General features: G+C 43.9%; 1 protein-coding gene across 1 annotated transcript in view; it reads right to left on the bottom strand.

Annotated features, from left to right (window-relative positions):
- Positions 1-22,306, bottom strand: part of POU6F2 (POU class 6 homeobox 2) — a 259,799-nt gene that overhangs the window by 34,856 nt on the left and 202,637 nt on the right. The window contains exon 5 of the mRNA XM_044675391.1: positions 16,112-16,264. Within this exon, the coding sequence (XP_044531326.1) occupies positions 16,112-16,264 (153 nt within the window). The remainder of the gene's footprint in view (positions 1-16,111; positions 16,265-22,306) is intronic.

Below are 22,306 nucleotides of genomic sequence, written 5' to 3' on the forward strand. Positions count from 1 at the left end.
ATCATCCTCAGCTTCTCACCATTTAATATGGTGCCAAGGTCTGTTGACTTCACCTCTGCAACATCTCTCCAGGATACCCCCTCCTCTCTTCAGATAATGCCCCAACGCTGGCACAGGCCCTCATTACTTCATGCTTGGACTACTGTAATAGATACTGGGGAGTCTGCCTGCCTCAAGTCTCTCCCCACTCTAATCTACCCTCCATTTAGCCACAAAAGATTTTTGTAAAGTCAGGACCAACTCAGTAGCCCATAAAAATGAACATACTTTTACACTTTCCTTCCCTTTCAGGTGATATCCATCTCCCCCAGGCCCATACACTTCCCTAGACTCATAGCACCACCCTGAGGTTGGAACTATCCTTATTGGGAAAATAAGCTTAGAGATGCTGGACAGTCAACCCCTGGTATTCTGATGAGTCTTAATTTCATCCAAGAGAACCACACAAGAATATAGCCATACTGTATAACCCTGAAGGCTTGGACTTCCCCTAGAGGGAAAACAAACTTGGATTTGTCTATCTCCTTTCCTTATTCTCCCAACCAAATTAGTCACTGTTGATTTGACAGATACGTCTCTCCTCTTTGTTTCCCCTTCTGCTCCAGAAGGCTAAAATACTTTACTCTGAATCCTGACATAGTGTCCTCTATAGTCCAGTTCTCTTAAATCTATTTCTTTTCAGATTATTCCTTGTTTCAGCCAGACTGGACTTCCCACTCTTCCAATCTTATCCTGATTTCTCCTGCTTCCACGCATGTGTGGAATTCAACCCACATTTGAACATATTACTTCACTGTATCTACCAGGTACAACCCTGACCTGCCTTTAAGGGGCAGATCAAAGGCTTCCTTGACCATAAGTTTCTCTGATTCTTTCAGCTGAAAGGGTCTCCTTCACATTCCTTACACTTACAGCACATTGGAGCTCTCCTTAGTCCTGATCATAGTTTACTCAAGTCTATTATACTACCTTGTGACATGTCTGTTGCCTTCTTTCTTCCTATTTCCTCCATTAGGTTCTAACTTCTTTGGAGACAGATATTGTATTGTCTTAAATTGTATGACTGGCATGTAGCACAGTGCCCCGCATGCTGTCAATTTTGAATATCTTGCTTTCATTCTTTGACAGACTCATGTTTTCCTCCTTGATGAAGCATTCCCTCCAGTGGTGGTGATAAGCAAGTCATGAATTTTTAGATTGCATAACTATCTTCTCCAAAGTCTTGGACAGGGGATTCACTACTCACAGACCAGCATCCTTCTTGCAACTCTTTTGATTTGGTCTGGATGTAGGCTGTCCACTGACTCTTCCACACTTGGTAGATGGCCTGTCTTCCTCTTTTTCTCTGGTAGTATAGTTTATGCTGGTTCCCCAGGCTAATTAGTCATCAGTAATATGTTTAGGCTGCTGTCCCTTCCCCCATGCATCTCTCCATGGCTCTTTAGTGTAAGTTAAGTTTTTGCAAGAATTGCAAGAAGCCATGTCTGAGGGGCAGGGCTACCAGCTGAAGCTTGGAACCTTGGGAGATTCCTGATGCTATGTCAGGGTGATCTGTAGCTTTAGTTCCTTGGAGACTGTACAATGGCATGTCCTCTAGTCACAGGGCATCATCAGCAAAATTTCATACTCATGCAAACTCAGTGTTCAAGAACTTCTAGGGGATGTTTGGCATACTGGAAAATCTAAGCTTTGAATTAATTAGTGAGGCCACCCAATTAACCCTCTTCTCAGAGGTACAATTAACCCACAAGGAGATAGAAAGCCTCAGAGAAACAGGGTGCTAGCAAATGATATGAAACCAAGAAAAAAATTAACTCCTAGGATACTGTACATACTGTTCAGTTATATTGACTTTTTTGCTACAGCTGGGCCAGTCAGGAAAATGGGCATCAGTTCTCCAACAAAGTACAAAGCTACAGACTCCATTGCATTTAAATTATGCTTTTAAACTATAGCCTATATTGCATTTAAAGCCTGTGAGTATTCAGGCCTTAAATACCAATTTTAAACAGTGCAAATAAGAGATAGAAGAAAAAACTAAAAGGAAAGAATGAACATGAAAGAAAGAATTTCCTAAATGTTATTTAAGATACATGCATGACACATACAGAGCTAGATGGCACAGTGAATAGAGTGCCTTCTCTGGATTCAAGAAGACCTTAGTTCAAATCCTGATCCAGACATTCACTAGTTGTGACACTCTGAGCAAGTCACTTCTCCTCTATTTTGCCTCAGTTTCCTCATCTGTAAAATGGGGGTAATAATAGTTATCATGGGATTGGCGTCAAGATCAAATGAGATAACATTTATAAAGCATTTTGTAAGCATTAGAGAGAATTATAAATGCTATTATCATTATCATTATTTACATATCTTTTGATTCTTTTGGTGGAATTAAGACCTCATAGGTTCAAAGATTCAGAGCTGGGTGGGATCTCAGAAGCTTTCTCCTATAATCCCCTCCTTTTACAAATGAAGATAAAAAGGCATGGGAGGTCAGAGACTGGGGTCACAGAGCTTCCTAATACTAAGTAGGTGCTGCTGAAGGATTGGACTTTCAGTATCTTCTGGATTTGACACCTTTGGCAAATTTCCATTTGCTTCACTCAAGTTATGACTGACTTCATTGAATAGGAACCATTCGCCAATGATTAAAAGATATGAAATTGAAAATTATTGTGATAGCTCTTTGGAGGATGGACTCAAATGTGAAGCACAGGAAGAGAAGCCAGTTAGAATAATACTAATAATATATTACTCTTCAGTTTTATCCTCATTATAATTTATATAGGCTTTAAGATTTTGAATTACTTTATCTCTTTTGGTAATTATGAAATAAGAATTTCTATCTATCATTTTTTCTCTAGTTAGGGTGTTGTTTTTTTTTTTAATTTTTATCTTCCGTCTTAGAATCCATAGTTAAGTATTGGTTCCAAAGCAGAAGAGCAGTAAGGGTTAAGCAATGGGGGTTAAGTGACTTGCTCAGGGTCACACAGCTAAGAAGTGTCTCTGGTCAAATTTGAACCCAGGACCTCCTGTCTCTAGGCCTGACTTTTTATCTACTGAGTCACCTAGCTGCCATCTTGGTTTTTTTTTTAGTGTTTTCCCCTTACATTTATGAAATAGGAAGATGTGTCTGGCTACTAGGAAACAAAGCCAAATTTATATTAACAGAAAGGCTGAAAAGAATTTAATTAATTTGGCCCCTGTCCGCCTTTCAATGCTTTGTCTCCTGTTCCTCTTTACTCTGAGTTGTACTGTGAACACTTTTCACCCTCTCATAGCTGGGAATGGCTAATACTCACTTAGATTTTTTACCCTTAAAAAGAGAGCTACAACTGGAGTGAAGCCATCATCTCTACAGAAAGACTCCTGAAACTTTGTAAGCCTTTACTTGGCTCGGTCCGAGGCTTTACGTTTTAATGCCAGTTAAAAATACCCAGAACTTGGGGAGTATGTCTGCAGCTGCCTGTTGATGCCAGATTAAGGGAGTAAATCAGATTAAAGTTATTTATTGCTTGGGAGAGCACCTTCGGCACGACACTGCCACCATCCCTGGGAGCTTTAGGGGGCTTGTCTCAATGAAGCCTCTGGACCCCTTATGAATTGTGCATTTCATAATCCTTCCCAAGAGAAAGAGAAACCAAGCAGCAGAGGCTTCCAAATTTCCAAAGTCTTAATACCGATGGGGACTTTGTCATGAAAATGGACAGCAGTTCTCCAAGAAAGCTTTACAGCTAGTGAGCGTTCAAGCCTTAAATCCAAATTCAAATGAGGGCAAAGGCAAAAAAATGATAAAAATGCACGCCCCCCCCCTCCACCCAGACCTAACAACAAAACCCAAGCCAGGCAGTGGGGAGGGGAAGAGGAAAGAATTAACGAATCACCTGTTTATTGCCATCAGCCTCCCAAGTCCAAGATGATCAGAATGAATTTTATGAAGAGGCTATCCATTGTCTTGGCAAAATTAAATGTACTTTGATACTTGCATACAATATTTATCAGGCTACTCCATCAGGGGAAAAGTTGCTCCATTCCCTCTACCATATATTACTTTTTCAATTTCCTGCCAGGACTACTTTTTTTTTTGATGTTCTTTAGGGTGAGACCACAGGATTTCTCATTTCTCACAACAAAGAGCGTAACTCATTAGAATTATGCTGATGAGTTTTTCCCATAAAAACTTACACCACTATTTTCTCTAGATGAGCAACCTGCACTCTTATCCATGACCATCATATAGGTTTTTTAATTTTTGAAAGATCATAGTTAAGAAGGTGGGATGCAGTCTTCCAGTTCACCCGTGCCCTTTGCTTTCATATGACATTTCCCCCTCCTTTGAGGTTCATCTGGTGGAATATTGAGGAATGATCTATTGGGGGAGAGCCCACATGCAGTTCAGGGGTATGAAAAACAGAAAGACACTAATACAAGGGTTTTGGGACTCTCCAGCTTGGACATCCAGACTTCACCCCTCCATCCTGCCCACAGGATAAGCTTAGGTATTTTTCACCTTCAGAGCATTTTTTAAAGGGCAGCCTCACTGGGGATAAATTCTTACTTCGGGGCCAGATGAAATCAGTCATTTCTTGCATGAAAGAGATGGGTAAGCTGGTTTGCCTGAGACTTAGGCTGGAGAACTGAGGAGCTATTTAGTCACTTGAACGTTTAACTTAATCCACATCTGACCCTTTTCAAAGATTAAAAAAAAAGGCTTCTTAACTTTTCTAAAAAGGTGGGTGTGCCTTGTGGAAATCCTGATTTAGGAAGGAGAGAGAAGGCAGAGTTAGCAGAGGGTGAGAACTTGGCTATTTCATGTTGCTGAAGCCTTGGGATTTCTTGCATGTAAGCTCTGGGGCTGGGCCGTAGGAGGAATAAATTGTCAGTATTATTTTTCTTGGTTTTGCTCAAGCTCCATATTAGTAGAAAAAAGAATTTACACTTATTTTTTATTATTGCAAATGATACTTATGTGAGACAATCTGTATAGAATATTGTGCAAATCTAAAAGTGCTAAGTAGATATTATTATTATTAATTATTATTATCTGGAAATGGATCTGTGATTTCATTGTTGGGGTGAATTTCGGGTATGAGAACTCTCTCCATGAATTGGGCTATAACTTCCTTTTAGAGTTTCTTGGACCACTAAGTATTTTAGTGACTTGCCCATGGTCCTACAGCCAGTGCGGCTGGACTGAATCTAGGTGTTCCCCACTCCAAGGCCAGCCCTCTCTTCACTGTACTCATCTCTCCCTTCTCATTATTACTCCTCTGTGGCTAGGGCAGGGTAGAAGTGCATCCAGGATGAAAAAATGTTTTCTTTGTTTTAAATTTCAAAGGATGATCAAAACTCCCAGCTTACTCTGGAGGTGAGGTGCCTGTTCTGTACCTTTCTTTGAACTCTGTCCCCCCAAATCCAAATCTACCACCTCCATGCTTTAGCAGACCGAGGCTGTGCCCTCTTCCTAGTCAGTACACTCTCCCTGCCCCACGTCACCTGAGCCCCCTTTCATTTGAGCTTCACTGCATTCAACCATGTCTAGCCTGTTACAGGGGGGGCTTTACGGATGCTCTAGTGGTGAGCTCTCCCCTCACTGACGTACCTCGGGCACATACTGCATTTAGACTCCTGCATTCATTCTATTTCTCTTCAGGAAAAGGGAAGCTACTTGAGGGCAGGGAGCATTTCATCTTTGTCTCTATTACTCCACTTCTTTAACAATGCTTGGCACATAGTAGATGCTTAGCAACTACCTGTTGTTGAATTAAATGGACATAATCCTTGCGGGACCCTTCCAAACATATACTGGTAGGAGGGATAAAAACAATTTCTAATGTTGGTCTTTTTTTCCCCTCAAAGGAGGAAACTAGGCCAGGCAATGGATAGAATGCTGGGCTTGGAATCAGGAAGAGCTGAGTTCCAATCTAGCCTCAGACACTTATTGGTTGTGTATTCCTGGGCAAGTCACTTCATCTCTGTTTGCCTCAATTTCCTCATCTATAAAATGGGGATAATAATGATAGCACCTGTCTCCTAGGATCACCTTGAGGATTGACTGAGACAGTCATTGTAAGTTGCTTAGCCTGGCCCATGCTAAGGGCTTTATAAATGTCAGCTACTATGATAATGGTATTTTAATTCATTTTAAAAATAAAGATTGCTTTTTCAACCTAAAGCGCTCCACCAATGAGATCTCTTCAGTTTGAAGAAGTGCCGTACATTAAGAGGTTTGGGGGGTTTTATGGAGCCCCAGATCCTACTTGGAGGAGTTTAGGAGAGACTCGGCTGGTAGCAAGTAAGGGGAGCTTGTCTGAAGACTCTGTATTAAAAAAAGGGGGACGTAAGAAAGTCAGCAGGGATAAGAGAGTTAACGTTAAGGGGAGCCCTTTGTATGTTTGAAGACAAAGAGGAAGAAGCCAGTGGAAATGGAGAGAGAAAATGCTACAGAAGAAAACAGAGGGAGCGAAGCTCTTCTCTAAAGTCATGAAAGCTTTTCTGTATGAAATTAATTTAGTAGCAACTAAATTCTACATGAATTCAAAATTACTACCCCCCCCCCCCACCCTGGGGCTCATTTTTTCCTCTTCTCAGCAACATGGAAGGGCTGGGTCTGGCCTGGACCAGGGGCGGGTGGCCTGAAGGAGATTTGAAAAAACATTTTTAGGTGTGTGAAGCAAAGACACTGCACACAGTAGGCAAGCATTTGTTAAATACATCATCTCCCACCTCTGAACCTTTGCACTGGCTGCTCCCCAGTGTTTAGAAGGCTCTACTTCCTCACCTCTACCCTTGGCTTCCTTGGCTTCCTTCAAGACTCATCTCTAATATCCCTTCTGCTGTTGGCTTTTCTGGGCCCCTGGGCTGCTGATGCCTTCCCCTCTGCAGGGATGCCTTCCCTTCTCTGCCCATCTCTTGTATTGACCTCATTACTTCCATGCTCTCTCTGTAAGCTCCACGATGGCTGGCACTGGCTTTTAAAAGAATCTTTCTTCGGATCCCTAGTGCTTAACATAATGCCTGGTACATAGTAGGTGACTAATCAGTGCTCGTTGCTGGAAGACAAAGGGAATAGGTCCTTGTGGATTGGTCAGCTGTCTCTGCTCAGCGAGAAGGGTGGAATTGTTGATCTCTGTCTGGCGGCAGTAGTGGATCCCTCTGTGAGGTGGAGAGCATGGAAATGGAGGCCCGGCCGGCCCAGGTCCAAGTGAGGAGTGACTTCCCTGGGGGAGTGGGCTAGCCAGCCAGCCAGCTAGCTTTCAGTTATTTGGCAAGCACTGATTAAACACCTACCCCATGATGGGAATGGTGCTAGGTTCTATAGGTTCAAACACAAAAATAAATGAATAAAAAGGAGCAAAAAGGAGCTTACATGTGGTCAGGGAAAACCCTACATACATATGTGTGCATGTATGGACACAGAAAACATATTCAAAGAAAGGAAAGTCGTTTCCAGAAGGAGGAGGATGTAGCAGGGGAATCTGGAAAGACTCCATGACTGGGTTGTGTTTGAGCTCAGTGTTAACAGAGTTCTGCTGCCAGCTATGTTAGGAGGGGGTGAACGTCCCAGAAAGGATGCTGGCTCAGTGGGCTGCTAGCCACTGTGGCAACACCCCTAGGTTTAGGTCAGAGTCTAATGAAGAGGGAGAGAATCTGCTTTTCCATCTTCTTTTACTTTGATGCAGTCTGGGAGGAAATGGACTTGAATCTTGGCCATGTCGCTACTATCTTTGATAGGTCACTCCCTTCCTTCTGGGCCTCAGTTTCCTCATCTGTAAATTATTAGATATATAGGACATAATTGCTGCTCATTCTCTCCACTGACCATTTTGATGTTGTAAAAATAACTGCTTCACTCCATGAATAGAGGTGAAGAGAACTGCATGAAAGTGATTGAGCTCTCATGTCAAAGGCCCTTTTAGGTTAAAGCTCAATGAGAAGTCATGTACATGTGATTATCTCCTTTTATTGATTAAGAAACTGAGGCAGAGAGCAGTTTCATTACTCAGTGGCCTCTGAGGTTCCTTCAAGCTTGAGATCTAGGATGGGTCTTATGAGCAGATGATGTCTTAAGGTCCCTTCTAGTTCTAAATCTAAGACCTTCAGATCTCATCAAAGTTGGCATTCAGTCCAACAATGGAACTTGAATTTTACTCATGTCTTTTCCCCCCATATGATCCTTGTCCATGTTCCCTTTTAAATCTTCCACAGAGGGGCTGGCTCTCTCCACCAGAACACTGGAATCTTCCTCTAGAACTCATGCCATTGAGCAGATCCCTGTGTTCTCCTTTGCTCTCCATATGTGACTGAGCCACCTCTCCTTTCTAACTCTCTCAGGCAACCCTTGACATGGTTTCTCTTATACAATTTAACCTGAATAACACATCACAACCTACTCACATCCTTTGCCCTTTGGGAGACCTGTATTCCTTGGAGACCATAGTATTCCATGACTCATGGCCAAGCAGTACGACTTCATTTTTAATATCAATATTATTCCGGTGATGCTGGGTATCTGTGGGGCATTTTCCCTAAAGTATTGCTTGAAGCAGGGTTGTGATGACACCCAAGAGGCGATGCTTCTGCAGTTAGGGGATTTGTACGTAGCTTTACAGAGTTGGCATATCAGAAAGAAATCTATATTTATTGACCCCTCTATTGTACCAGAGAAAAATGTGGTAAATTAGTAGCCAGGAAGGCAAATGGAGGGGTGTTGGCCAAGTCGCTAGGTCTCATTTACAATATAAGCTCCTTGTGGGCAGAGAGTACTTCGCTATTTTAAACATCTTAATGCCTAGCACAGTGCCTGGGACATCTTAGTCACTTAAGAAATTCTCGTCAAATGATTCTTTCCTTATCTGAAAATGAGGTGATTAGTATGATATTCGATGTTTTCCATCCAGTGGAAAGAGCTCTGGGCTCCGAGCCTGGCTCTGGCACTTAGTGATGCTAGCCTGGGCAAGTCATGAAATTGCTCTTTGCCTCAGTCTCTTTATCTGAAAAAGGGGATAATCATATGTACATGACTTTCCATTGAGCTTTAACCTGAAAGGGCCTTCGACATGAGAGCTCATTCATGCAACACCTCTCTTCATAGAGTGAAGCAGTTATTTTTACAGCATCAAAATGGTCAGTGGAGAGAATGAGCAGCAATTATGACCTATACCCTGGAGACTGTGTCTAAGAGATAAGATTCAATCAGGGCATGTAAAGCTCCATTTCTTTCCTTTATATTTGAGCTTGCACCTGGGATCTCTCTTTTGTTTCCTAAGATGCCTCCCATTTCCCTCACTCTCTGTCCTGCTTCTCTCTCCCTTTTCTTATTCCTGATTACCTCATATTATGACTCTTCAAGAGTTGTTTAGGCCATCAGGCATATAATGTGGGGAATGCTATAAAGAATGCTTAATTGGTCATTTTTGTTGCTTTCTGCATTAACTTTCCCTCTAATCATAATGATAATTTACAGAAGGGCCTTAGAGATGACCAGAGACATGGGATTAGTCGCTTACCCAATATCCCTAGTGGGACTAGTCTCCACTTCTCAGCTGGATAAATTGAGGCATAAATAGCTTTTTGATGGGGGTACTTTATGATCACTCAGAAAATTCATCATGGAGATAAGAAATGAACTTGGGATTCTGGCCTTTGGACACTTGTTCAGTAAGGAGGACAGCTCCTTGAAGGATCATAGGTTGAGAGCTTCAAGGGACCTCGAAGACCATCCAGGTCAATCCTTCTCTTTTGGATGAGGAAACTGAAGCCAAGAGAAGCTGTGATTTGCACCAGGTTGCCTAGGTAGGAGGCATCAGAGATAGCATTTACACAGAGGCTCACTGACTCTAGACTCTGCGCTCTATCATAGTACCAGGGAAAAGACTAGACTGACTCAGTACTCAAGCTCTTTGGGAGTTGCCAGTTCTGTGTCTTGGTACTGGAGCAGAGCAATAAAAACCTTTAGGACCCAATTTGGAAGTGCACATTAATTATCTCCTTAGTTGGTCTCTGATCTCAAAGCAGGAAGGAGAGTGTCCAGAATTCCTGCACATGGGAACCCTCTCTCTTCCTCGTCCCTTTTACTTCCACCTCATGGCTGGGTAAAGAAAGTCCATTTGGACAAGAGACTCGATAAGGAAACGTAGCCACAGCTATCCTGGCTGCCTGGTCCTTTGTAGACCAGGAAAGCCCCCAAGAGATCTTATTGTACACTGGTCTTTGTATGTAGCGGCTGAGGGAAGGTGAGGGGGAGAGGAGGGGAGAGGGAGACAGAGACAAAGAGACAGAAATGGAGAGAGAAGCGAGAGGGAGAGTTTGTGTTGGGCAAGGTGAAGGCTAGATGAAAATTCAGTGGCTGTTTTCAGTCATTTAAGAAGGCTTATTCTTTCGCTTAATGGACTTGGATTAATTCTTGGATTTCAGAAAGGGGGTTTCCGTTCCTCTTTCTTCATGAAGAGACAGAGAAAGGCTGGAGAGGGAGTGGGGGTGGGGTGGGGGAAGGGCCTTGGCAGTGTGGGGAAGGTCTGGGGCTGAATAATACACTTTTATAATGAGGGCTCCAGCAAGGGCTCTTGCTGATGGCTCTGACCAGCTCTGTGACCTGATTATGTCGCTGAGTGTCAGCAGCTGAGACACTACAAAGCAAAGCATCCCAGCCAATCTATCTCCATTGTAATCACTCTCATTGCTGCTCCTGCCGAGAGCCTTGTTAGGAGCAGCCCAGCCATCAGGCGTCATTAGCACCATTTAACGTCAAGCAGCTCAGAAGGCAAACAGTGGCTCATCAGGATAATAAGGACCAAAGGAGGCGCTGCTATTATCCCACTTGGGGGGAAGGGAGGAGGGAGGCATCCACCAGGAGGCTCTCCTTATTTGGGGCTGACAGCTAATTAGAGATTAAAAAGCTCCAAAGATGGGCACGGCTGGATGAATGAATGACTAGCGAGCAAGACTTGCATTTGTTTCCAGGTGGAGGCTTTTTGTGGGGCCTCTTTGGGGAGTCGAGGAAAGCAGGCTGCTGTGGGGCCTCAGAGCACCTGTAGAACTGCAGCCTTGTTTTGACATTTAAGGAAGAAAGAAATCACAATTGGAAACCATCTACACCGACCATCTCCCAGAGACATGCCCTGACGCTGCTACTTTCAAGTGAATAGAAATTAATATGGGTTCTCTGAGTCTTTTTTTAACGTTCTGGAAATGAGAAAAAACAATGGACCGAGTTCCCTCAGGACATCAAAGAAAGGAAAATTTGAATGTGTCTCGAATGGAATATAATACGAACAATATAACCATGCCTAAACTGAATCCAGAACATATAAAAAAATAAACACCAGCTAATTTGTTTAAGGAGGGAGGGAATTAGGAGCTATATTTAATCAAGATGCCAGCATTTGTTGTCATTATTAGAGTCTTTAAAAAAGAGCCTGGATCGATTCTGATGGTGATGATCCGGGTAATGTTGGGTTTTATCTCCCTGGGCCTCAGTTTCCTCATGTGTAAAAGGAGAGGGTTGCATGGATGACCTCTGAGCTTCCCTCCCAGCTCTTGATTTATGGTCATACCAAGCCGGCAGACCTTCCCAACTGACCATGGGCATTCCAGGGCTGTTGTGTTAGAAATCTTTTGGTGAGGACCCTGATTAGGCAACCAAACCTTCTCAGCGGTCACCTAAGCAGAAGCAGCTTTCCTGCCAAGCACATAGCTCAGCAAGAATGTGCAGAACTCGGGTGGGAAAAAGGGTAACAGTTGGAGGGCTGCATAGGAATTCCCAAAGACTCAGAAGAAGGTATAAGTAAGTAGCAGAGTGGGTAGAGCGCTGCGCCCAGAGTCAGGAAGACATGAGTTCAAATTCAACCTCCGACATTTACTCCCTGTGGAAACCTTGGTAAGAAACTTAACTTCTGTTTCCTTCCATTTCCTCAACTATAAGAGGCAAATGACAACAGCACATGCCTTCCAGGGTTGTTGTAGAGATCAAGTGAGATAATATTCCTAAAGGGCTCGGCACAGTGTCTAGTACACAGTAGGCACTTAATAAAGTACCTGATAAGCTTAATGAACTTCTCCCTCTTCGATGGATGAGAAAGCTGTGGGCTGTGACCTGCTCTGGTGAAGAGACAGTTTCGTATGGATGGAGTGAAGAATCCATTTAAACACCCTCAACTAAAGATTATGTACAAAATCTCCTGAGCTACTGACAAAATAAGCTTTACTTCGATGTTCCCAGCAGCTCCTATTTCTTTTAACTAGGCTGCCTGAGACACTCTTGCTGATTTATTTTTTGCATGTTCTTTTGAATTGGCTTAGATGGATGCACTAAAGCTTTAAGGGAATTCTCTAAGGAAGGCAAACTCTTCCTGGCTTCCCTTGAGCAGTTGGCTCTCCTAACAATAGTACACGAACCAAGATCCCCCCTTTCTGCTTCTAAGATCTTAGTTTCTCAGTGTTGGCCTCATGAACAAAAGGCATCAGGAAAAAAAAACCCAACAGGAAGGATGGCTTCCTTTCTCTGCAGTGTGAGCTTAGAAGTCTGGGAACTTATTGGCTCTCTTAGCATCACGAGCACATATAACTGCAGCTTAGACATAAGCTGCTACTATAATAGGGCCTGCCAGGGCAGGGGAAGCATTTAACTTGGGTCTAGAAAGCTTTATTCTTTCATTCCTGGGACTGTCCGTCAGCCAGTGCTGCTGCCTGAATGTAGCCTGCTCTTTGGAAGACTGGTGCTCAAGCTCTGTCCACTCAAGGTGATCAATGACTTGCCGATAACGAATGGTCCTCGTGAGGTACCTGGGGCCTGGAGAGGGTCTGTGAAGTGCTGATGTTCAAGGTAGTGTCTGTACTGTAGAGCAGAAGGAACGCTGGATGTGGAATCAGGACCCAGGGTTGGAATATTTTCTGCTTGACCCCGGAAGGCAAAATTAAATGCTATGAGCAAAAGGGTAGAGTTAGGCTTTAATCACTGAATCAACCAGGATTGATTAAATGCTTCCCATGTGCCAGGAATGGTGCTAAGGCTTCTATCAGGGGAATTCGAGTGGAAGGCCCTCTCACCGACCACTCGAGTGGCTGTTGGTAAGTCACTCAACTTTTGTTGGGCTTTAGTTTCCTCCTCTGAAAAATGAGGCATTTGGACTAGAACAGGGACTCTCCTTCTCTTTTCTCATGGGTTCCTTTGGCAGTGTGGTCAATCTTAGGGCCTTTTCTGAGAATAAGCTTAAAATATAATTAATAGAATTTCAAAGGAAACAAAAATAGAAAAATACAATTACCAAAATATTGGAAAAACTAGTCATCTCTGATCTAGATGATCTCAGAAGTCCCCTCATGCTCTTCAAATCACTGATTCGATGATCTAGGACATTCTGATTCAAATGTTGCCTCCCTTTGACCTGTAGAAAATTTAATGGTTTGAAAGAAATGGGCCTCTAGTCTTTGACTTTCCTTATGGGAGGAGTGATTGAACAACGGGACGTATTTCATTGCGTCTTGACAGGTAATAAGCTCTAAGCTGTGATCCCGAGCTCTTGACCCCAAACACTTCAATGCTTTCTTTACAGCCAACAAAGAAACTTTTTGGGGGCGGAGCATGTACCCTGTCCCTCTGTAAACACCTTCTCCAATAAACCAGCACAGCTGCTCAGTCCTGTTATTCTAAACTGACAAGTGAAGTCAGCTTTCACTCAAAAACATCTTCAGTGCCAGTGGACACAACTCTTGAAAACTTAACAGCTCAGAGGAGTTCTTCCCAAGACAGGGAACAGAGGAGATCTCTGCAGACAACAAATAGTGCCAACATCAGCCCTTGAGCTGGGAAGGGATCTTCCCTCCTGCTGCCTTTACAACCTGTGGCATGCCTGGGTATTTTTTCAACAGCAAAATAAACCCCAGTTGGCTCCTTATGTATTTCTTTGAGCACAGAATCATTGCAAATGTCAGAAGAGTGAGGGATGGAAGTGCTCTCTATGTGAACATTGGACCAGAAAAACCAGATGGGTAAAATGCTGAGAGAAGAGGGTTTCTCTTGCAATTTGCATCTTAAAAAGAGTCCAGTGCATCCTAGGAGAAAAGGAAAGGCGGGATTGGTCTGTTTCTGGGGCATAGATATCAAGAAACCAGCTTTTGAGATGGAAGTGATCTGACTATGAGTTATGGCCATTATAACCAACTTTTCTTCCATCCCAATCCCCCATCCCTCTAGAAAGCTTAATAGGCTTTTGAGAGGCACCATTTAAAGCTGGCTGCATAAAATGATCCCTTGATGAAAAGGGATTGAAACAAGGGTTAAAGTAGACATTGAGAGGTTATTGTAGAGGGCACACTGTTCATACAATCCCCCTTTAATATGTGTGGTGCGCCCCTGCGATAAGATGATTCATTAGATAAGGGCTCTCTTTGACAAGCTCCATCGTTCAACCCTCTGGGTACTGATAGAACAATTCTGCACCCACCCAGGAAATAGAACAAGGTCAGCATTTTTTCCTTGGGCCTTCCATGCGGACATTTTAGCTACGAACGCATCTTTGTTTACTCCTCATGTATAATAAAAACAAAGTTGGAGGCAGCAGGATCCCCTTTGCCCCAGAATGCAAGTACTAAGGAAGCTCTTAGGTGAACAAAAGTCTCCAGCAGGAAACGTTTTAGTAAAGACAAGGCTTCATCGTCTAGCGGGGTCTCACCAAGGATGTCTACCCCTGAATTTGGTCATCTCCCCCCCCCCCCAGGGGAAATGCCTGATGGCACCTGGAACATGGGCTTCCAGCACGTTGGCTGGTTTATCAGGATGATAAACTCCAAGATTAGGAAGCTTCCTTAAAGCATCTGTTATCATGATACGTGAGCTTTCTATCACTATGAAATGGAGAGTAACATTTGCCTGATGTTTACAGATGACCGTTGGCCCCCCTAGATGGGACATTGAAAGAAGAGTAACAGAAGGAGCAGAAGTGACATGAGAGAGAGAGAAGCAGATGGGGCAGGGCCACTGGCAGATGGCTTTCTTATCACTCATCCTTTCCCCTATTTTTTTCTTAAGATTATATGTATAATATACATCCATATTTATATGGAATTCATTGATTACAAGGTATGTTTCTGGGTGAAAATGAGCTGTGGCAGAAAGGGTGATGGGCTTGCAGATGGCTCCTCACTGGATTGGAAACTCCTCGAGGACAAAGACTGTTTTTTTGTCTCCTCAGTGCTTGGCACAGTATCTGGCACATAGTAGGAATTTAATAAAAATGGATTGTTGGATCGAGGAAAAATTGGACTTCAATCTGACTTCTGGTGCTTTATTTTGGGGAGCTCTCTTGCCTTTCCTAGATCTCAGCTTCTTCATCTAGAAAATGAGTAGTTGGCCTGGGTGGCTGCGGAGATCCCTTTCAGTCTATGATCCTGTGTCCCTGGAGCCTTGAGACTCAGGGCATTTCATTTAACTTCTTTGTGCCTCAAGCCATTGTCTAGCATCTGCTTATTCGGTCCCCTATGTGCCATGTTCTGCATTAATTGGAGAATTTCCAAATGCAGGAGTTCCGAAAGCTGACAAAATCACAGATCCTTCATATAGCCAGATATGTATTTCTGTCCTGAAATGCTGCTTCTTCAGTCATAGAGTCGGGTGTCTTTTTTGTTTGTTTGTTTTCGTTCTGGACCATTAATTTAACAGTGAACGGGGGATCTCCTGGTGTGAGCTGCCTTTCCTGAATGCAGACCAACAGCTCCTCTGTAGCTTACATGTCTTTGGGGGCACCAAGAAGATAAGTCCTTGGCTCTTGGCCACCTAACTAACATCTATTCATTAGAGACAGGTCTTGGGTGTGGGTCTTCCTGATCCTAAGGTGCCCCCTTCCTGGGCTTGGGATAATGTGGATAATAGATGGGCTGCTCTTGGCAGTTGGGGTGGAGGTGAAGGCTCTGGGTTCTAAACAAGAAATGACTTTGAAACCCTCCTCTCATTCTTGACATCTCTAGCAAACAATGCTTATTGGCCTCCAAAATGTACAGTCACACATCATCGTCATGCAAAACCAAAACCAAACAGAAAACCAAGCCAAACATTTCCTTTCCCAGATACATCTGCCATGAGAAGTTCCTCCTCTCCCCAGCTCCCACTCACCTGTCCTTGGGCATTAGTAACTAGTTGGCCTGTGACCCCCTGAAGGCTGGAGAGTGCATTGCCAAAGGCCTGTGAGCTCGCTATGGAGCTCATGGTTGCTGCTGCTGCTGCAGCTGCTGCCGCTGCCTGACTTGCTAGTGGGTTATTAACCAGCTGAAAAGAGAGAAAAGATTATAGTGAAAACCACTGAGGGTTACAGGAAGAGAAAATGGACACAACACTCCCAGGAGATAGCCCGCATGCTCACTCTGCTGTGGCACCCTTCTGCAAAAGGACCCCACTGGGTTGGAAGTATTGAAAACAAAACACCTGTTTGCAAGTTCCTCATCTGGCTGAGGTGTAACTAGCCCAAGGCCACTGGAACTTTGTCCCAGGGTGAGGATTTTAGAAGGCACAAAAATTTAACATGTGTTCTCCTTCAACAGGGCACAAGATTAGGAGAGTATGATGAGAGGGAAAGAGAAGGTCTGAATTTCTGAGGTGATCTAGAGGTGGGACTACAGCCAGCTTGTGCCCTTCCTTTCTCTATTCATACTAGGAAGAAATCTCCAAGACTCTACTACCTTGTCTTCTTCCCAAGATTTCTATTTCCCTTTCTCCTTTCTGGGGACCAGTCTCTCTCCCTCTCTCTCTCTGAACTCTTTTCAGGAGTACAGATAGCTTCCACCAGACAGGATGTGTAATTATTCTGATGCTTTCCTCCACGCTGTTGGTATAGCAGGGGATCTTGATGAAGCTGGTGATTTGCAAAGAGCATGGGACTCCACATCCTGTGGGTTGGACTAATTTGCCCTATGAGGCCCCTTCCAGCTCTGAGCTTCTCTCCTTTCCTTCACCCAACTGATTCTCCCCCATCAACTTCATTCTTTCCTGAATTCTTTTCAATGAATAACAAAACTAATTCAAGGATGTGTTTCACTAGATTTACCTCCCTTGGTACGGCTTGCTTTGGGAAGTGTTGCCCCAGGCACAAACATCTCTAGTTATAGCTCTGGCGTTTGGAGGGGCACAACTCACCTGGCTAGGAAAGATGGTTGCAGATACACAAAGAAAAGCTCTGCAAACACTGCATGCCCACTTCTTGGATCCTGGGTTGAGGGCTACTGGTAGGTTCATGCCACTAACTCTAGGCATGTCATATGGGAGGTATGTATGTGTGGGTTGGGCAAACAGTGCTTGTGGAGACCTTGCAAGATATGAAAAAGATGTCTGAACCAGCAAGGGAAGTTCCTAGCCATGCTCTAGTTTGCTTCTGAAAGAGACTATGGAGAGGAGATTCCTAGAAGGAGACTTCAGAGTTGGTACTCAAACTGGGCACTTTAGTGAGACTCCCACCTGGAAAATCATTTGATTTGATTCTGAAATTTTGTTGGAATTGGGCCAGTGATCTGCAAATTCTCTACCTAGCTGCTTCCAATGTGATCTTCCTGAAACCTAGGTTTGCCCCTCTTACCTCCTCACTCAATAAAAGCCAGTGGCTCCCCATTACCTCCAGGACCAAATCTAAAGAATTCTGTTCAGATCTGAAGGCTATCACAACTTGACCCTTTCCTAACATCTCTGTCTTCTTACATTCCACTTTGAAAGAACCCACTCTATGAGGCAGCCATACTGGCCTATTAATCCCTATTCCCTGAACACTCCCATCTCTATGCCTTCCCAAGGCTGTTCCTTATAATTGGAATTCTCTCCTTCCCAACCTCAAACTCTTAGAATCTCTGGCTTATTTTAAAACTCAATGGAAGTGCTTTGCTTTCCAGGAAGCCTTTCCTGTACCTTCCCCCCCACCCCCACCCCCAGATGCTGGTGTCTTCTTTTTGAGATTATCTGTCCAAGGTGGCACAATGGATAGATTGTTGATTCTGAATAGGAGAGCTGGGAAAACTTGAGTTCAAATTCTGCCTCAGATACTATCTGTGTGACCTTGGGAAAGTCACTTAATGTCTCAGCCTCAGTTTCCATATCTGTAAAATGGGGATATTAATAGTACCTGCCTCTCAGGGGTGTTTTACAGACCAAATGAGATAACATGTACAGTACTTCACAAACTCCAAAATACTTCTCAAATGTCAAGAAAATTGCAGGTATCTTACATATTTGGATTCATAGCTTCCGTCTCCTTCATTAAAATATAAGCACCATGAGAGTAGGGACTATTTTCTCCATTTCTTTGTGACCCTAGAGTTTACTGTGGTTCCTGGCACTCCGTAAATGCTTAATGAATGTTTATTGATTGGTTTCCAAGTTGTCGTTGCTTCCCAGTGATGGTGCTGGGTTGCTTGTCCAGGTAGAGCAGCCTCTATAGCTTCCCCCCTTGTGCTTTCAAAGGAGGAGAGAAAATGGAGCTCAGCAGGGAATGGGAATTCCTATTAAGCCCCTGGGGCTTTTCAAGCCCCCTCTGGAGAACTGGCATCTCATTCTCCATTGCACTATGATATAGCCCTTGGGGAAATGTTTGGGGGTAGTGGTCATTAGGGGCAGAGGAATTCTGCACTGAGCACGCTTGGGTTGGGGGTGGACTGTGCTCATTTGGCTGCTAGGCTGTGAAGGCATCTCATCACTCAGAGCCAAGAGGAACTCCAGGGAGAAGAGACCCAGTGCAGTCTCTCTGCTGCTTTTGCCCTCTTGGTCCTTCTCTTCCCCTTTTCTTTGGAGCCACAAGAGCCAGGAGGGCCAGTGCCCAAACAGGTGGGAGCATGTGTGTGGAGGGGGGGGGGAGTGTGACAAGAGAGGGGCCTGAAAAAGGAGGAGGTTGTGGCTGCCAAAATCTATTTTTCCATGGAGACCAATTCAATCCACTTTATTCTGCCAATTTTCCACGCCACGAGTTTTTGGGCCTCCTGACCACGAGGCAGAAGTGTAGCTTGAACAAAAATCTGCATTTAGGTTAATGACTAGATATAAATTCAAGAAACATTTAAACTATTTTCACAGTCCTGGTTTTGATACATGAATTTCATTTGTATTTATTCTAGGGTGTTATTTTTTCCAGATAGTTTCTCTCAAGTACAACAATTGTTATGTATAATAATGTAGTTCCCATTCCAGATTTCCACAGTGGTGCCAATTCCTCTCTTTGAAAGGAATTCTGCTTAGAAGATAACTTGGAACAAAAAACCCTAAAAGCAACCCTGAGTTTGCTCCATTCCTTAAAGCTCTTCTTTAAAAAATATCGCATTTTTCCTCTTTTCACAAAGACTTTCTAACACTCGATCTCTCCAAAAATTTTCCCAGGGCACTATCATACACCAGAGAATGGGACGCCAGTTCTTGAAGGGTTGCATCCAATCTCCAGGGCAATGAGTATATTTGCTTGATGGGATACGCAGCCCTTATCATTGTTAGGCCTCGTCCCAGCCAGATTCTATGTTGATAATTACTTCAATAACCGAACTGATGAAGGATATTGCTTGCATAAATAATGGAATTCAAGTCCATCACTAAATACATCTTTTGCTTTTCTCTTCTTCCGATATCATCTACACAAACAAATAAAACAAAAACAAGTCTTTACTGTGAAAACTGACTTTGGCTAAAATTGGGTTGGCCTTGGGTCAATTTTGTCAACACTGAACCCAAATGACTCTTAGGGTAGAAGTGATGGAAGAGGGTGGAAGAGAGACAGGCGTTTGCCAGAACAGGTCGAGGAGTCCCCACCACCTTTAAAGGGCTCCAAGGATCTAGGAGAGCCTCTTTCCCAAATCCCTCAAATGACAGATACCTGTCAGAAGGATAGCCATCAGCCTTTCCATTCTATACTTTAGTCATACTCAGAAATTGGTGAGCTTGATGAAATCTCTAAGTGCCTTCGGAATCATCAAGGGACGCTGGATTTATGTGTCCACTTGCATTTTGATTGCTGGTGATTTGATTTATTCTTGAGTTGGGGTTGAATAGGAACGGAGGGAGACAGGGATGGCTTCCCATCAGCCAGGACACAGAAATGGAGGGGCAGCAGAGGGAACTGAAATAATCCTAAGCATCGCCCAGACCATTATTAGAACAAAGAACTGGAGGCTCTTTTGTTTTCTTGGGTTGGACCTAATGACTCTCTACATGGAGGTGAATCTGCTTGTTTTCAGTTTTATCCTTGGAAGGGCAACTTTGCAGTGTCTTTGATGAGGTGACACTTTTGATATCAAAGAAGGGAGGAGGTTATGTCTCAAAAACGAGTGCCCATCCCAATCACTACTAACATGGAGAGGGAGGCACCTGGGCTTTGGGCTGGGGTTGCAGCTCTCAGGGCCCGACTTTGCTAGTTCAGGTTGGGGAGGTTTGGTTTCTTTTTTTTCCCTCTTCTCTGACTCATGCTGAATCCTGCTTTCTTTCCCTATTCTAACAGACTCTTCCTTTCACTGTTTGCTTTTCCTCTTTAACAGAGCAAATGGCACTAGCAATGGCTCTCTTATGGCCCCATTGTCCAGCGTGGAGAGCTGGCCTTGGAGGAAGGGGGGAAGGAGCAGCCCTCCTCTCTTTTCACTTGAATGGGGGCTCCGAGCCGTGGGGATTTGGGTTATTATAGACTGTGGGGACAAGTTAATCTGCAAGTTGACACTTCCTGGTGCCTGCTTGTGGCTGCAGTTCCCTAAATGTTCCCACAGCCTGGCTCTCCTGTGGCTGCCACTGTGCTTCGATCATAATCCATGGTAAGTAAGATGTGTGCTTGCTGTAGCCCCCCAGGTCATGTCACTTCGGATTGTGCCCAGTCATGTCCTATGAGCAGTCTGACTATCAAGGCTCGGGCCTGATGGGTGAGTCTCTTCGGATTTGGACAGCCGAGATCCAAGGCACGACAAATGCAGGTAATGAGCGCATTAACTTTCGAGGAGGGACCAGAGATTCTGGATGTCCCTGCTAGGTTGATGCCTTCAGATATTTCAATATCAATGTTTCCAGGAAGCTCAGGATGACCCAATTAAGATTTCCTGCATGACATGGTGTTGATTTAAACAGGCCAACTTGGAAGAAACCATCTTGCTTTGTCTGCTTATTTCTAAAAGGTGAGCCTCCAGGACCTCCCTCTCTCTTTAATTACCCCAATCATGACACCATTTTAATGGGATGAAGTCTTAGAATTCTGATGTCTACGTTGGGACTCTGAGAGTGGCAGACTTGGGGCTCGGTAGACCTGGATTCCAATCCTGCCTCTATATTGGTTGGGTGACTCTGGACAAATCATTTAACCTTTATGAGTCAGTTTCCTTTTCTGTAAAATAGATAAAACAAAATTGATTATGCTCACACTGTGGGACTGTTTTGCAGCGGAAATGAGATAATGTCCTTAAAGTATGCTGCAAACCTTAAAGCACCAAGATTAATGTCAGTTCTCATTACTGTTTGATGTCAGCCTAGACTTTTATTTCTCATTTATCTCAAGTCTCAGTTCTGAAATCTGTGGATTATACGGGCTAGGAACCAGCTCTTTCAATCCTGATGTGTAAAATGAATCTGTTAAAGCGATTGCAAGAAGTTATTAAACAGCCGGCTGAGGGTGAGGTGCCAGAGAGGTACTGGGTGGAGATCAAGGAGGAAGGAGTCATGATCCCCATTGGAAAGGGATTCACAGGACAGGAAAGGAACGACCAGGTAGAGGAACAATAATATTATAATTCAGTCCATCAAACCCTTTATTAATGCTGCCACTTGTGGGCCAGGCAGTGTGGTACAGTGGAAACAATCTTGTGCTTTGTGTGAGAGGATGCCGGTTCAAAGCACACCTCTGCTCCTTACTCTCTGTGTGACCTTAGGCAAATCACTGTATGTTTCTTAGCCTCAGTTTCCCCTTTTTTCATGTTTTTTGTTTTTTTTAAACCCTTAACTTCTGTGTATTGGCTCCTAGGTGGAAGAGTGGTAAGGGTGGGCAATGGGGGTCAAGTGACTTGCCCAGGGTCACCTAGCTGGGAAGTGTCTGAGGCCGGATTTGAACCCAGGACCTCCTGTCTCTAGGCCTGACTCTCAGTCCACTGAGCTACCCAGCTGCCCCCTTTTTTTAAATAGAGGGAATTGGATTAGAAAACCCCCAAGTTCCCTTCCAGCTCTAAATCCTGATCCTGTGCTTTCTGGTGCCAGGGACTTGTTTTGTTCTTCTTCAGACCAATGACATCATTCACAGAAGGGGCTGCTGGCCCAGAAGCTTCGTTGATCACCTTGGTTTGGCAGCCTTTCTGCAGCTTAGAGGTTTAGGAAGTTGCCTGG

This window comes from Gracilinanus agilis, chromosome 1 (assembly GCF_016433145.1).
Source record: "Gracilinanus agilis isolate LMUSP501 chromosome 1, AgileGrace, whole genome shotgun sequence".
Classification (NCBI taxonomy): Eukaryota; Metazoa; Chordata; class Mammalia; order Didelphimorphia; family Didelphidae; genus Gracilinanus; species Gracilinanus agilis.